General features: G+C 37.2%; 1 protein-coding gene across 1 annotated transcript in view; it reads right to left on the bottom strand.

Annotated features, from left to right (window-relative positions):
• Nucleotides 1-15,392, bottom strand: part of LRP1B (LDL receptor related protein 1B) — a 481,313-nt gene that overhangs the window by 189,381 nt on the left and 276,540 nt on the right. Inside the window, exons 17-22 of the mRNA XM_031057232.1 lie at nt 14,077-14,202; nt 12,205-12,321; nt 10,241-10,321; nt 8,819-8,986; nt 6,978-7,160; nt 404-604 (exon numbers count right to left, since the gene is read on the bottom strand). Coding sequence (XP_030913092.1) covers nt 404-604; nt 6,978-7,160; nt 8,819-8,986; nt 10,241-10,321; nt 12,205-12,321; nt 14,077-14,202 — 876 coding nt within the window. The remainder of the gene's footprint in view (nt 1-403; nt 605-6,977; nt 7,161-8,818; nt 8,987-10,240; nt 10,322-12,204; nt 12,322-14,076; nt 14,203-15,392) is intronic.

The following is a 15,392-nucleotide window of genomic DNA, read 5'->3' as shown; positions in this document are numbered from 1 at the left end:
AAGGGGCTTGGAGTAACCTGGTCTAACAGAAGTATCCCTCCTAAGCAGGAGGCCAGAACAAACTGACATTTAAGGTGCCTTCCAAACCATTCTATGGTAGGAACTCAAGCTTCTGTAGTTGGAGAGAACTGCAGATGAGCTGAAGTCCTTTCCTACACATCAATGACCTTTAATTGTTTACCTCTAGGAATGTTTTAAGGGGCTTGAAAATGAAAGACTTGTCTCCTTTGCCTTATTTGAAGAAAGCTAAAACTTCAAGCATAAACTCAGTATGACTTTAACTAAACTAAAATCCTCACACAGGCTCCAGTGCTAAAATTTCAGTAGGAGAGCCTTTTCCTCAACAGGAACCATCACAACAGGCAGTGTCATGAGCAATCAGAAAAAGGTGTCTAAAAAGTACCACAAAGATCGCCTTCATCAGATCCATCAGGACAATCTCTTCTCCCATTGCAGAGCTTCTCAGGCTGTAGGCAGATGGAGGTATCATTAGCACAAGGGTATTTTGGTGGTCCACACAAATAGCCCTCGCAATTATCCTCATCAGACTGATCCTCACAATCAATATCGCCATCACATAGCCACGCTTTGCTAATGCATCTCCCTTGGGGAAAAGAGACAATAAACACAGGAAATCAGACTGGAGGCAAACTTTAGGAGGAAAAAAAAACCTTCAAAACAATGCACAGATTTCTCTTTTTTTATTATTACTATTCTTTTCTATTAATACTTTTTTCCTCTTTGACGAGCAGAAAGAAACCAACTTGCACTTATACTCTGGAGCATCATTCACAGCACTTTTGACAATCTAATTTTCCAAGCAACACCAGCCCCACTTATTCGTGTGCTGCACAAAAGTGTATACAGGTAGGACACAACCTCAAAATCTGTTAAATGCACGGGATGATGCTAAAATTTTCTAATTATTTTTAATTTTGGCTTTTCTTCATCTCTCTTCTTTTATCTTCTTCTGCAACAGCCCTCCATGGAAGCAATGTTTCAATACATGACTTTTAATTAGCATGGGTTTGCAAAGCAAAATCTTTCTAGTAGTAGACACAACCCATTCCCCAGTGATGTCAGATAAATTATCAGCTTTTAGGCAAAATAACTACAGCAGACAAAATTTCTTAAATTGCTCCAGTTTTGTCGAATCAGTGTTCAGACCATGTCTCAAAAGGGAGAAAAGGAATTTGTGATGACCATCAATGTTTAGAGAGGCAAGGAAGCCTCTTGATTAGAAAAAGGGTTTTAATCTTTAAAATCATGGAGGTATTAAATTAGACTCAACAAAAGGAGGGATTTAAATGAAAAAAGCCAAGACTGTGAATGCTGACACTTACAGGTGGATGTGTGTGCTCCTGTCCCAACATATTTTTCTACTTGCTACCTACAGCCAGGAAGGTTTAGCTGTAAATTTTGATAACACCGAGCCTGAACAGAAATGTCATGTACTTTATTTCCCAATTAATACCGAGAAAAAACAGACAGAACCACAGCTAATGAAGCTGATCTAGATTTTTTTTCCCCATGAATTAGTCATGCCGAGAAAAATTCAATTAGAATGGGAAGGAAGGCCCTGGGAATGTTGAGTTCCATTGACAGCAATTCTGGTGGATGCTCAGGCACTCAGGAAAGCCTGAGACTCCTAAGTTCAAACCTGCTCAGCATGAACTGACACAACTTTCTGCTCACCCTTCCCAGCTTATACAAAATCAGATTTCAGTTTTCTTAAAAGGACACATTTGTTGAAAACTGGTTTAATGCACTTGGTTTGATATTTCCTCAGCATGAACTGACACAACTTTCTGCCCACCCTTCCCAGCTTAGACAATATCAGATTTCAGTTTCCTTAAAAGGACACATTTGTTGAAAATTGGTTTAATGCACTTGGTTTGATATTTTAGTCTTCTTTTGATGTAAAAATAGTTAATGTCCTCACAGAAAGTCAAGGGCATAAAAGACAGTGAAACAAGAACACTGAAAAAAACCCATAATTCTGCAGCACTCATGAGGAAAATGTGAGACTGTTCTCACTTTTGGCGAAGAAAAGCAAGTGAAACTTCAGGATCATACTATATTGAATGTGAGGTTTAAACAACAGAACATCATTTTGCCAGTGCAAAATTAGCTTGAAAACAAACAGGGAAGGATGGCAATTAGAATTAAAATCTTCCACCATTTTCTTTAGTGGCCAAAGTCCCAAATATCCCATACTGAAAACACAAAACTGCACAGACACGAGGAAACAAAACTGCATGCATGATATGTATGCAGCTTATCATTGCATGCAATCACAAGTGTTTCAAAAAACTGTCCCTATTCTTTATTATCCTGAATGATCATTGATTTTATATATTACTGTAACACAGCAGTAGAATGCAAGCTAATGGAAAATACCAACATGAACCAAACCAACCATAACCCAAAATAAATTGAAGTTGCTTCCAGTAGTGCTCCTAATCTGTTATTTTAATCTTTAATGCATTCAAATGTTTACAGAGAAAATCAGTTTCCCTGCTTTTCTTGTACCTTAGTGAAGATATGTTTTATAATGAAAGATTCATCTTTCACTGTGATAGATATGACATGTTCTTAAGTAGAATATACTTTTGAGGAATTAATCTTTGCCAAGATTCTGAAGAGATGGACTTAATGAAATATTATGACTGTCTTGAAATCATGACTTAAAATTCACTGAAGTATTTTTCCTTTATTGCCCCTTAGTGAAACTCACACTTCTGGTTTCCAGGAACCTCTTGAGTAAAATTCCATCATAAATTAATTGCCTCAATAGCTGTATCTACCCTTTTCCAAAGCTCTTTTGTGTAACACAGTGAATCAGGAGGCCTGAGAGCAGCTATGTGGGAAAGACTGATCCAAATGCTTCTCCAATGCTTTTTATTTCCTGCAAATATTATCAACAGAATTAACTATTTATACACCAATTCAGTCTTCCTCAGGATACTGAACCCAGGAGGTTTTTTGACTGAATGAGTCTTCAACCATAGGAAAACTACTTTGGTGGAGCATTTATTGCACTGTTTCCTCTTACAGGTAATTCTTACTGCCTAAAGCTGTAATGTAACACCTTCCTAAACTAGAGCATGGACTCAATCTCCATCCCATCAACATTACAGAATATTCCAATCTGATACATTTAACACAATGTTGTGATGGTCAGTGATCTCACTTGTCCTGTAGAACACACAAGGGACTTAGACTGAATGACATTGTTTCAAAAATGTGGTCATTCCTCCATTTAAAGATTTTAGTACAAAGCAGATGTTTACAAATAACTCCTGGATGACACAGGAATTAAAAAAGAAGCCAAAAGAACAGGCCTAAAGAAGAAGAAGAGAGCTGATACCACAGAAAACAATGTGACCATGAGCTAAGGATAAAAATACCATCGATTTCTTCATCACGTTTCTGGAAAACCTTTCCTTCCCAGCCTCCCTCAGCTCCAGGTTCTTTGGTCACAAATCTAATCTGGACTCTGACAATCCCCATCCAGACAGCACCAGGGCTGCTTTTGTTATAATCTTCCAGCATCACTGTGATCTGCACCCATTGATTTGATTTCCTCTATGTACGTTCCTTATTTTCCACTCCAAAACAACACTACTTCTTTCCTCAAAATGCTTTTTCCCCTCTAATATATTATTGCATGTAAGGGTAAACTGAAAAAAAAAAAAAAAAAGGGAAAGTATAGAAAAATAGTCCACAGAGTAGCATCAAAAATGGTGGGATACCATCAACTGCTGCTTGAAAAAATAAAAAGAACAATGAGTATGACAAATAAGCATTACAGTTCAGATGTACTGCTTACTAAACTGAAGTATTCATGGCTCTTTTGCATTTGTCTTCACAGAAGTACTTTATTATGATCATAAGAGTAATTAGATGACATTTTAAGTGAGATTGCACAGATTCTGCTCTTGGTGCAGCACTACTAACTGATAAGTAGGGAGATGGAATAAAAAGGATAAATTTATGTAGTACATAAAATTGAGCTGAAGTACATGCCTGTAATAATTTTTGGAGGAGAGAATCAGAATTTAAAATAGAAAGTTGGACCTTTGTACCATTTAAATTAATCTAGTCTAATTTAAAAGAAGCCTAATCTAATTTTAAACCAGAAAATAATTGGCTAGGAGCAGCTCAAGAGTAGTCAATCTCAATCAGGTAATGACTGCTTCTCACTGCTGTGCAACCTCTAGTGGATTTTTCATCACACATCACTACAAACAAACATGGGCTGGTTTTGAAAAAAAAAAATTAGAAAAGCAATTCTGAAATCTGGTAGCTCAAGTACCCTGCAGCATTTTGGCTGACTTTGGACACAGCAGCTCAAGGACTGCCCAGGCTGGATGGTTCCAGCAAGACCAACCAAAATAATAAAGGCGTAAAAACACAAAACAGAAATGGAAGATATGCAAGGGGAGAAGCAAAGAATTTGTTTATTCAACAAATAATGCTTTTAGGGACCCATAAGTCATTTAATATCCAAAGGAGTCAGATGACTTGTTAGGAATAAAATGTTCAACTACCAAAGGCAAATGACAAAAGCCATCTCTGTAAGTTTTAGGATACACTCTGCCATAGATCCTTAACTGAGTATTGGAAAAGGAGCTGGGTACGATGGGCTCTTGAGATCACCTCCCCTGTAAGCAGAAAAATCCCTTTTGGCTGAATGCTGACAAATCCTGGTTTTGTAGCTCAGCACTCATCCCTGTGCCATTGCGACACACCAGCCAAAGCCACAAAAGCCACAGTAAGGAAAGACCCTGCAGCTACTAATTACAGGCATAAAATGGAAAGAAATAAGCAAAACATGGGCAGTGCCATGTCACTGTCACTGTTCTCACCAGCTGCCCCTTCCCTCCTGAAGTACTGGCTGTTTCAGCTGCCTGCACACACACGTTCCTACACAGACCCACCACGTTCTGTATCAGATGCCCCCACCCAGCAGTCTCTGAGGGGACAATTAGCCAGCGCCTCCTCGCCAGAACAGCTGCCATAAATGAGCAAGCCAGACAGCATTATTTCTTTAGAATCATGCACAGAGAAAATTACACTTCTTCTGAAACATTCCAGTAACTATTTCTCATAAACCCATTATTTCTCCTTTGTCCAAACCACATGGAACAAATGGAAAAGTAGCTAAACAAAAATTCGCCTTTGCTGTTTTCTGCTACAGTGCATTACTACATGCCTCCTCCAAATTTTGCTCCTTCCAGGAGGAAGGAATATTGCAAAAGAGAGAATTATGTCTGTCATAACTGGTTGTTCCAGTGGTGTTTCCTAAAAACAAACAAGCACAATTGCATTTTCCTTCAAATCAAAGCCATATACACTTGAATTTAGCAAATTTTTAATGAAAATTTTTGGTTTTGCTGTATTTCTATGTGACAGCCAGAGAAGTCACCTTTCACCTTGTGCACTGAGACAGTGCCCTCCTTTAACCTGACTACAAACATAGGGAAGTACATTATGAGGGAATGCAGCTTGGACTGTGCACTTTGAAATGGGATTCTAGTTCTCTGTCGAAAAAACAACTCATTCAGACAATTACGCTGAATTTAAATCCTTGCTATTTCCTATATTTGGAAAATCTTAGCTTACCACCAGAAAGGGGTTTCCATTCTCTGTATCTAAAATAATTCAGGACAAGTAAGAAACCAATACCCAGCCTAAGAAGCAAGCTTTTCTGAAAGGAACAAAGCCTAATAACTAAAATCTACACTCCATTTTATATTCCACACTGCTTCTAACTTATCTCTGCTTCCTCTTAACTTGTAATATCTTGTCTCAATTAGCTTTCCAGATGCAGCTGATGAAAATAAACCTCATCTATTGAGATTTATTCACCTTTCTTGCCTCTAATAATTCTGTTTTGGCCACTTGGACTGGTGTTAGCTTTTCCCCATTTAGGCACTAGGAAATACATTTGCTCCTGGTGCTATTTCCACCACCCAGTTTCAGGAAACAGACCACCTGTTGGAAGTGAATAATCTATTTTTACCTATAGAAAAAGTTTCATGTAACATCTACTTATTCTACACATCTTTTGGGACACAAAAGGAAATGTATTTTTTTAGATGCAATTCAGCATTCCATATTTCTTTTTCAAGACATCATTATTTTTATAACTTTAAAATCCAAGGAACAGCAAGATACTTTTGGATAGAGATCACACAACTCCTCTGACACATTTATCATGCTTAGCTCCAACACAGGCTTTAGAATGGGTTTTCCCTTCCTTCAATATTTGTAGTTGCCCAATGGCAGCAATATTCCTACTTCTTAAAGCCTTTAAATATTGCAGTGAAAGTTGTTTTAGCCCTAATATCAGAGAAAACTTTGACAGAAATCACAAAAATATTAATACTGTCCTGACATATATTAATTTCTTCTTTAACTGGACTTTCCCTTTCAAAAAGTTCCATCTAAACATCATTGTTTATATAATTTCATATCCTCATGCAATGATTGCCACATTCTTATCCCACCTTTTAGTGTAGCATACTTAGAGAAAACAAATTGGTTTTAAACACAATCAAAGAATGTATTTTTCTTCCAATACTGCACTTCAAATTTCCGGTGCTATAGCTGTAATTCTTCAAAGTATTTAAGGTACTTTATAGCATTTTATTCAACTTATTTTTAGGGCTAAAAAGGGGAAAGTGAAGAAAATACCTGAACTTTGGAGTACTATTAAATGCTTTATTTAAGTATTTGGTGTGATGTACTATCACAGAGAGTGGTTTCAGCTTTAAGTAATCTCAAAACTCATCCGTTTCATATTGTAAATCAGAAGACAGGACAGGTAAATCAATATTATTTTCCTGGTAGGAGTACAATGAGTAACCTCACCTCATGAGTATTAAGCATGAGTTAAAGAGTAGGTATGTGATGAAACAACACAAAATCACCCAGACACACACAGAGAAAATGCATCTGCAAGACCCTACCTGTACTCCTGCAGGAGAACTTTGTTTTCTCATCACACACCCTGAGAGTTCCATTGCAGCCTTTCTCATCGCTGCCGTCCTCACAGTCCTTCTCTCCATCGCAGCGCCACAGCTCAGGAACGCAGCTCCCGTCAGGACTGCACTGAAATTCCCTCCCACTGCACCTTCCAGGAGAGGGAGTTTCTTAGAAAAATAAGAATTACATTGAAGAATTTGCTCGTGTGAGTTGTTTTTTTTTCCATTCCAACTCTATACTGGCTTAGAATCCTCTTCCTAACCCAAGCCACAATCCGAGTTCCCAAGTATAACACTCAAAACGCCCTATTCCATCCTGTAACTCATCACTCCAACATAAGCTTCAGACAAACTCTTTCTTACCTCCTCACTTCCTTCACTCCCCCTCCAGCACATGCTCAATACTGATTTTTAGTCACTTTTTTCACATCTGTCAGACAGGAAGGAGTTTGGAGCTATAAGGACCAAGGCCAATGAAATATCCCTGGTGTTGCACTACCTTGCGCTTAATCCTCAAGCTGCTTTCCCTCATCCTTCCTCCTTCTCCTTTTTTACCCAACAAGGTCCATCTCCTATTGCACAGAACCTGAGAGGTCCCATCTGTGCCCTGACAAGGCCCCCACACCTGCTGGTCTGTGCTGTCACAGCACTGCAGGAGCAGCTGGAGCTGTTCCAAACCCCACAGCAAAGGGGCTTCACTCAGCGCAGCCCTGGAATCAGTGCTGACTGCTTCAAACAATGATTACTGGGAGGTCTTAATTATTCATCACACACATAATTCTCTAAGCATTTTCTAGCTTATGGCCATTTCAGTTTTATTCTTGCTTTTCTGTTCCCAAGCTATTACAACTGCATTTCTATTATTTAATAACGTACTAACGACAATAGCATGAACTTTAAAGTAATGGCATACTTATACTTCCCTGCTTGTACCAAGAAGCATTATTTGAATCAATTCTTATAGCACTGCTTATAAATATACATTTTATTTTATTTAAGATTGCTTTGTTGGTTTTTTCCCTTACATAATCAACATTCTTGTATTCTATTGTAAAAGGTTAGAGCAAGGCTTAAAGTTTAAAATGGAAATGAACAGGGGTAAAAGTGGGTTGATCAGTTCTAGACTGATCATTTTGATATAGATAAAAATTACTTCTGTGAATGTATAAAATTAATATGACATTCTGATAATTAATGTAGCTGTATGAGCCATCCAACTAGATTTAAAATATAAAGTTATGGAAAGGGACCAATAACATTGTGTACAATTACTTTGTTGTAGAAAAAACATTAAGAGGAAAATATGAAAGATATTCCCTCATTCTGATCTGATAATTCTTTATACTTTGCTATAAGCATCCTTCCTTTCTCTCCCCAGTCAAATAAATACAATGTATGGCATTTAAATAGGGCTGGAGTTTGTTAAAATGCTTTTATATTAAAAAAACCCACAAAGACTTGCATCACACAAAAATGAGAGTATTACTGTTGAAATTTAAAAAAAACAAAAAATATCAATAATAACTTAAAGAATGCTTCTGTCTCTTCACCTAGACAGCATGCATCTCTGCAATAAGACAAACTCCACATCTAGCATAATTACCTGAAGTAAAAGTGTAAAACTTATCTCTCTGTAATACCTGTTCTGTATTCAAATGCATTCCTCTTCATGATACACTTCTGTGTTATCACATTGCACTTATTTACCATTCCAGTCTTTACCAAGGTTAAAAGCATCTCCTCTTTTCCCATTGGCTGGGGGTCAGGTATTTATAACAAATTATTCTCTGTATTAAAAACTTGGGAAAAAAATAATTAAATCTAACCTTCCCTGCTGCAATTTGTTTTGGTTTCATCACTGAAATCTCCACAGTCATTGTCACCATCACAGGCCCAGTGCCCTGGGATACATCTGCCATTCTGACACCTGAACTGATCAGCAGAACACGAGTGAACGCAGCCCAGCTCGTCACTGCCGTCACCGCAGTCATCATCTGCAAACAGCATTTTAAAATATTGTAAAATATAAAATTTCTGAATGAAATAGGTAAGGAGGGAAAATCATTTTGCAAAAGGCAAAAGAAAAAACAAAATCCAGTAAATAAAGTAGTATGTTTTCTGCCCACAGGCATCAAATTATTGCTAATGCACATAATACTTTAAATATTATTTACCAACAGCACTCAACCCAGTCATAGCTGGACAGTCTAACCCCTTACTCAGTTATTCAATCAGAGACACCAGCAAGCATGAGAAGCCTGTAGATTTTCTTAATTTCTTTAACTGTGTGTGACAACACGGGCTTTCAAACACAGCTGGTTTACTTTATTCTCTGTGATAACCTAAGATAGTTAATCACAGACACAAACAGCTTCATATAAACCAAAATGAAAACCTGACAAATTTCTTTTCAGTGCTATTAAGCTTTGTTTCCATGTGCTTACAAGAGTGCAGAGTGGAGAAAGCACATAAATAATTGTGGACTGCAGTTTCTCATTACTCTAATGTTGTAGTCATTACAACAGTCTTAAGGCAATGCCTGTAATTTGATCGTGGTCATCAAGGGAAGAAGGAGATAAATATGTTAGGTACACTCTAAAGGGTCTCCATGCACAGAAATTCATCAGCACACTGTGATAATTTTGGGAATTTGTCCATTTACAGCTAAAAATTCCTGTCAGACAAATAAAATTATAGAAACACCAAATGCTTTGGACCAACCCAATGTTATTAGGACTGGAGCAAAATCACTCCCATACCACAAGCTCTGAGAGGAGACTCATTTTAACATTCAAATATGTACTCTTCCAGCCAAAAGAACTAAATACATTGTAAAGTTTTGCTGGCCTTCAGTCTTCAAGGATGCTATTTATTTAACTGAACTTGTCCACAAAAAGCAAAAAATCAGATATATTGGTCACCAAAATCATGTTTTCTAAGAACAGAAAATACTTTCACAAGTAATAGCTTTGCTTTGTTTTCCTTTTTTTTTTTAGTAATGAATTCTCATACTTCATTCTACATAATATAGTATTTGTACCTATTACAATATCCAATGCCTCATTCCTTATCTGAACCTTCAGTGTTGCTGATTTCTAGGTCAGGTCAGTAATTCTAAAATGCTTCATTTATTCTCTGACCACTTACAAGCCAAGCTGACAAAATGAGTCTCAGAAAAAAGAACATCAAAGCAGTATTTATGTGATATCACTCATATTCATTTCAGATACAGAGGACCTGATACTTGCCTGAATCACAGAGCCATTTGCTGCTAATGCATCTTCCATTTCTGCAGATAAACTGAGTTAGTGGCTCACATGTTGGGAATTCTGTGAAAGTGTTCAAAAAGAAATAAAAACTATTTAACATAGTTTAATATTACTCTTCAGTGATATTCTGTCATCTTCTTGTATGCATAAATAACACAACTGTGCTGTAGCAAACATTTGCACCTTCCAGGTCTTTAATATGGAGAGAAGAAAAAGGTGAGACACCAAAAAGAAAAATAAAATGGCTTCAAACTGTAAATACTGTCCAAACCCTACTTTTCATCAACATGAAATTCATTCCTCTGTGATAAATGGTCTGGTCCTATATTCCCATCAGAGCAAGGCTGGTTTTCCCACTATGCCAATATTTAAGAGTAACCAAAGCTGGATGACTGATACAAACTCTATTTTCCATGTGCTTATTTACAGAAGGGTTCTCCAATTGCAACAGCACTGCCAGGAAGAGACAGGAAATGGAGCACTATAAAATGGGAAGGTTAAGTACCAAGCTAAAGAACAGCCAAGAAATGAAGTTACTCTACACTGGGATAATAAAATACAAAATTAAAAGTCAGCCTTCACAAGCAATTCCTCCCAGCATTCCAGTAAAGCAGAAGAAATCTGAGACAATATTATTCATAAAGAATTATTTGTATTGACCACACATATTTGTTTCTATAACTATCTAATATGCTTCTGAATACAGTAAATTAAATATTTTTCAGACTTTTCTTCTAAAGCCAATGACATAGGTAGATGTCATAGGTAGATGTATTTATTGCTAAACACTCTGGAAAATACTGAAGAGTTTTTTTCTAAATTTTTAAAACATGCCATGTAAATAAAAAACTCTCTTAGGATGAGCACTAAAATCACTTTGTTTTTACTGAACCTCACAAAGTTTTGGCTCAAAAAGAGTCACACTCTGATGAAGCACTAAACCAAACCAGCTGCATCTAATAACAGATTTAAAATAAAATAAATTTTTATTTAAAAATTACATAGAGAGCACTAAGAACTTAATTGAACAGAGGTGATAATCTTGCTTCGGGGTGAAAAGGGTAAGAAAAAAAGCTGCCATTGATGATAACACTTCATCAGTTACTTCTAGAAAGTTCTTGCTTTTTTTGTTTGGGTGGTTTTGGGTTTTGTTCGTTTGTTTTGGGTTTGTTATCTTTATACATGTAAAGACTACATTTTTTGCCCCATGCCTGCAAGGGCTCAATGCCGGTTTGGATGGAGCTCTGGCCTGGTGGGAGGTGTCCTGCCCATGGAGGGGGCTGGAACAAAATGGTCTTCAAGGTTCTTTCCAACCCAAAGCACCCTGTGCTTCTACACTGCAATATATCATTTCTGTGATTCTGCATCTGCAGACAGCTCATTGGCCCTCGTGCTCTCAGACTCACAGCAGTTACCAGTGCCCTGCAAAACAAGTGACTATTAAAATCCTTAATTGTTTGGAAGTAGCTGATTAGAGAGAGCACACCCCTCTCTGCAGTATCTCGGCAAGGCAGCAGTCAGCACAGCTGCTGACACTCTCATGATAGAACCAAGATTTTTGTCTTTTTCTCCTGAAAAATACAAGATCAAATATACTTCTGTTGAGGCTTGAAACAGGCTGATTTTATTGACATCTAGAATATGCTGAGGGGCCCATTGGAGAGGTATGTGGCAGAGATAAAGTATAACTTTTGAGGGTGACAGCATTTGATAACGGGTTGTAAATTAAAAAAGCCTCGACTGATCCGCATATTTGGTATTGTAGTTAAAAACTCACTAAATAGAAAATGCTGCATTTGCTTTGGGTTTATTTATCGGTCAAACAAAGTCTTTTTGCCATTCAGAAAGAGTATTATCATTTCATTGGACAAGAGATCACTATGTATTTTATATGTTACAGAAGAATTTTCCTTTCCCCCCCCCAAAAAGAAAAATCCACTTACCACAGGATGTCATTTCATCAGTTCCATCTCCACAGTCATCCTCCCTGTCACACAGCCACGACGTTGGAATGCACCGTCCATTCCCGCAAGAAAACTGATTAACCTGGCAAGTTCTTGCTGTCAAGACAAAGCACTCCAAAAATACAAGGGAAATGGACTAGATCCATTAGGTCTCTTGGTGGGTGTCTGAATTTAGAAGCTGCAGGGCTGGAGGGCACCTCCTGGCCTGCTGCACCTCTCCACTGCTCTGACTAAACATCACTCACCTCCTTTGATTTCAGAGAAAACTGAGGTCATCTGCAGGGCTCTGTTCTACCTCTGCTATGTTGAATTATTAGTGGTTTCTTCCTCATAAAATAACATGAAATTCTAGATGTAACTGTGCAAAGCTAAGTGGTAAGAAAAGAATTAATATGCACTAATGGTTGAAGTAAACAAAAATCAGGGCATAAAAATGCCCACCAGTAGGAATATTAACAACTTGTATTCCACACCATGAACGATGACCTTGTGAATTTTGTATTTACACAGGAAAATGGGAATTAGCCTGTGTGTGATGTGCCTGGCCTCACTGTTCTTAGAATCCTTGCCTTTGTAAACACTTAACTGCAATCATCCATTAAAGGAATCAATGCATGTCTTTCTCCTGAAGAAATAAGGATCATTAAAAGAATTTGTGCTATGTAGCTACAGAAATTACTTTGAAAGTAATGAATTGTAAAATGAATTGTAAAATGTCACTAAAAAGCAAACATGGAAAACTGTCATTATGTATAATTTTGTTTATTTAAAATTTGAACTCATAAAAATGCCAGAGATAGCAACACAGATTTTTATTCCAAATTTAAACTTTTAGAATTAACCTGCATGTTACTCTACACTTTAAAAAATGGCTAATATGTCAAAGACTCCAGTGACTGAAATAATATTTCTTCATTTATTATTTTCAACTACCATTTTCCTTTTTCTTCAGAGAAGTTGCCCAAAACACAAAAGAGGAATCTAAGTTTAAAATATTTCAAAGTAGTTTTTAAACATTAACTATGTTTGCCACTGCAGGAATAAATGGAAAAACAAGAATACAAAATTTGATCCATTGCAAACTGACAAAGGGTTAAAAAAATGGTCTTCAAATTAGATTCTCACCCTACAAGCAAACAGCTGGATATCAAAGAATATCAAGGCAGAAAGGCAACAGGGAATATTTTAATACACAATGTGTGTTGTCTTGCACTGCACTTCAGTTCAAAACACTCATCAGCTTATTGATGGATGGCATGTTGCATATTTGAGATTTAATGCTTGTTTAGAGTACTCTGACAACAAGCACTAAACATCACTTCCACACAAGCAAAGGACAGATTTGGGAATTCCACGATTTACTACAGTGGAATCAGTAAACAATCTTCATCTTCCTATTTGCTTAAAAATCCACTCACCAGTTAATAACTCAGAAATGAAAAGAATTTCAAGGCACCGAGTGGAAACTGAATAACTAATTAAGCATAAACTAAATCACCGTTAAATAAAATTTACTGGTAATGTGGCACCCATCACAGCACATTAATTAAAAAAGTTCTAACTGCCAAAAAAGATTTGTACCTCTGAGTTTGTACCTGAGCATTGCTTTGACAGTCAACCCATATGGAGAGATTAAGAGCTGAATAACTTTGGAAAGCACAGCCAAGCACATGGATTAAGTAAAATATAATTTGCATTCCAGCCTCGGTGGCATCAAAATCTGAATTAATTTAAAATGTCAATAATCAGATTAAAAGTAGCAGCTTGGTTCAGTTCAGTTCAAACCAGTCCTGAACTATTCATGGAACTGAAGTTAGAGAACCTGTTTGCACAACCAAGTAAAATTTTTACCTGCACAAGTTTTATTTGATTCGTCTTCGTTATTACCACAATCATTAGCTCCATCACAAAGCCACCTCTTGGGAATGCAGCGATTATTCTGGCACTTAAACTGATCATCAGGACAGCTGTGATTGACTGTGGAGAAAAAAAGAGAGGTTTTTTTTTTTTCCCCTAAGAAGATAACCTGAGAAAAACAGCTGTGAAATCTGTGAAAAGAACACATTAAATGCTATTCCCAGTGATGCAGTTAGCGTGGTTATCTTGTATGTATAACTACCATGACACAAAGATTGTTCAGCAAACCAGCCAATTACAAACATTGCAGTGCTTCAATCATAAATTAAATAATATCTAATAAAGATGCCAATATGGGGATCCTCTTCTATTAGGTGATAAAAGGTAGCAGCATTTTATGGAGTTGTTTCCTTAAAGAAACACGTTCTTAATCACATTTGGGCAGTGTGATGAGGTTTGCAAACTAAAGTGCATATAAACAAAGGAAAACACCGAAGGGAACAGCTGCAAGCTGCTAAGTGCAGATCCAAAATATGATACCACAGTGAGCAGGGATTTGGGCAGGTCATAAAATGCTTCTAAAATGAGGCACATTACTGTCAATGGCCACATATAGATCTGCTGTTTACTCACCATGAAATTGTAGGTGTCAAAAAGTGAAATATGCAACACGGTGTAAAACTAACAGAAAAAAACCCCTGGTATTCAGGAGTGAACAAGGTATCTCTCAAACACGTTTTTGCTGGCTACCAATTCTCAAGGAAAGGATGAAGCTGAATGCACGGGATTTATGTAAATACTATTGGCCTGCTCTTGCAACTGTAGTAAGTGTTTATGTTCTGCTTCTTTCATGCTAATAACATCTGTTATTAGCAGATCTTGCTCATCTCCATCTAGACAAGAACAGTAAACTGCACGCCATTCCAAAGGCTGGGTTAAAAATAATCTCCAGCTATTTTTCACCTACTCAGCCATCCACAGCCTCTTTTTTAGAGTTTAACATACATCTGGAAACAAAGGGTATTTAAAATGAAAGGATGTCTTGCAGGCTTATCCTTGACATTTCAGTAGCTTTTATCTTTGACCTTTCTGCCTATTCTTGCAATTGAAGACGACGCAGAGCGAGGGTGATATCAATACCACACGAACCCTGCTCTGTGTGCAGGGTGCAGAAGCACAGGAAGCAGAGATTAATTAATAATCTCAGCAGATAGGTGTCCCAAATCTCCTACTTCCAAAGTTTGCAATGTGACTGGAGAACAAAACTGGGAGCATCCAAGTAATAAAATCACAAGTTGAAGAATTATTTT

The sequence above is a fragment of the Geospiza fortis genome, unplaced genomic scaffold (genome assembly GCF_000277835.1).
Source record: "Geospiza fortis unplaced genomic scaffold, GeoFor_1.0 scaffold112, whole genome shotgun sequence".
In the NCBI taxonomy this organism is placed as follows: Eukaryota; Metazoa; Chordata; class Aves; order Passeriformes; family Thraupidae; genus Geospiza; species Geospiza fortis.
Note: the sequence above shows the minus strand (reverse complement) of the source record. Positions and strands in the feature narration are given on the sequence as shown.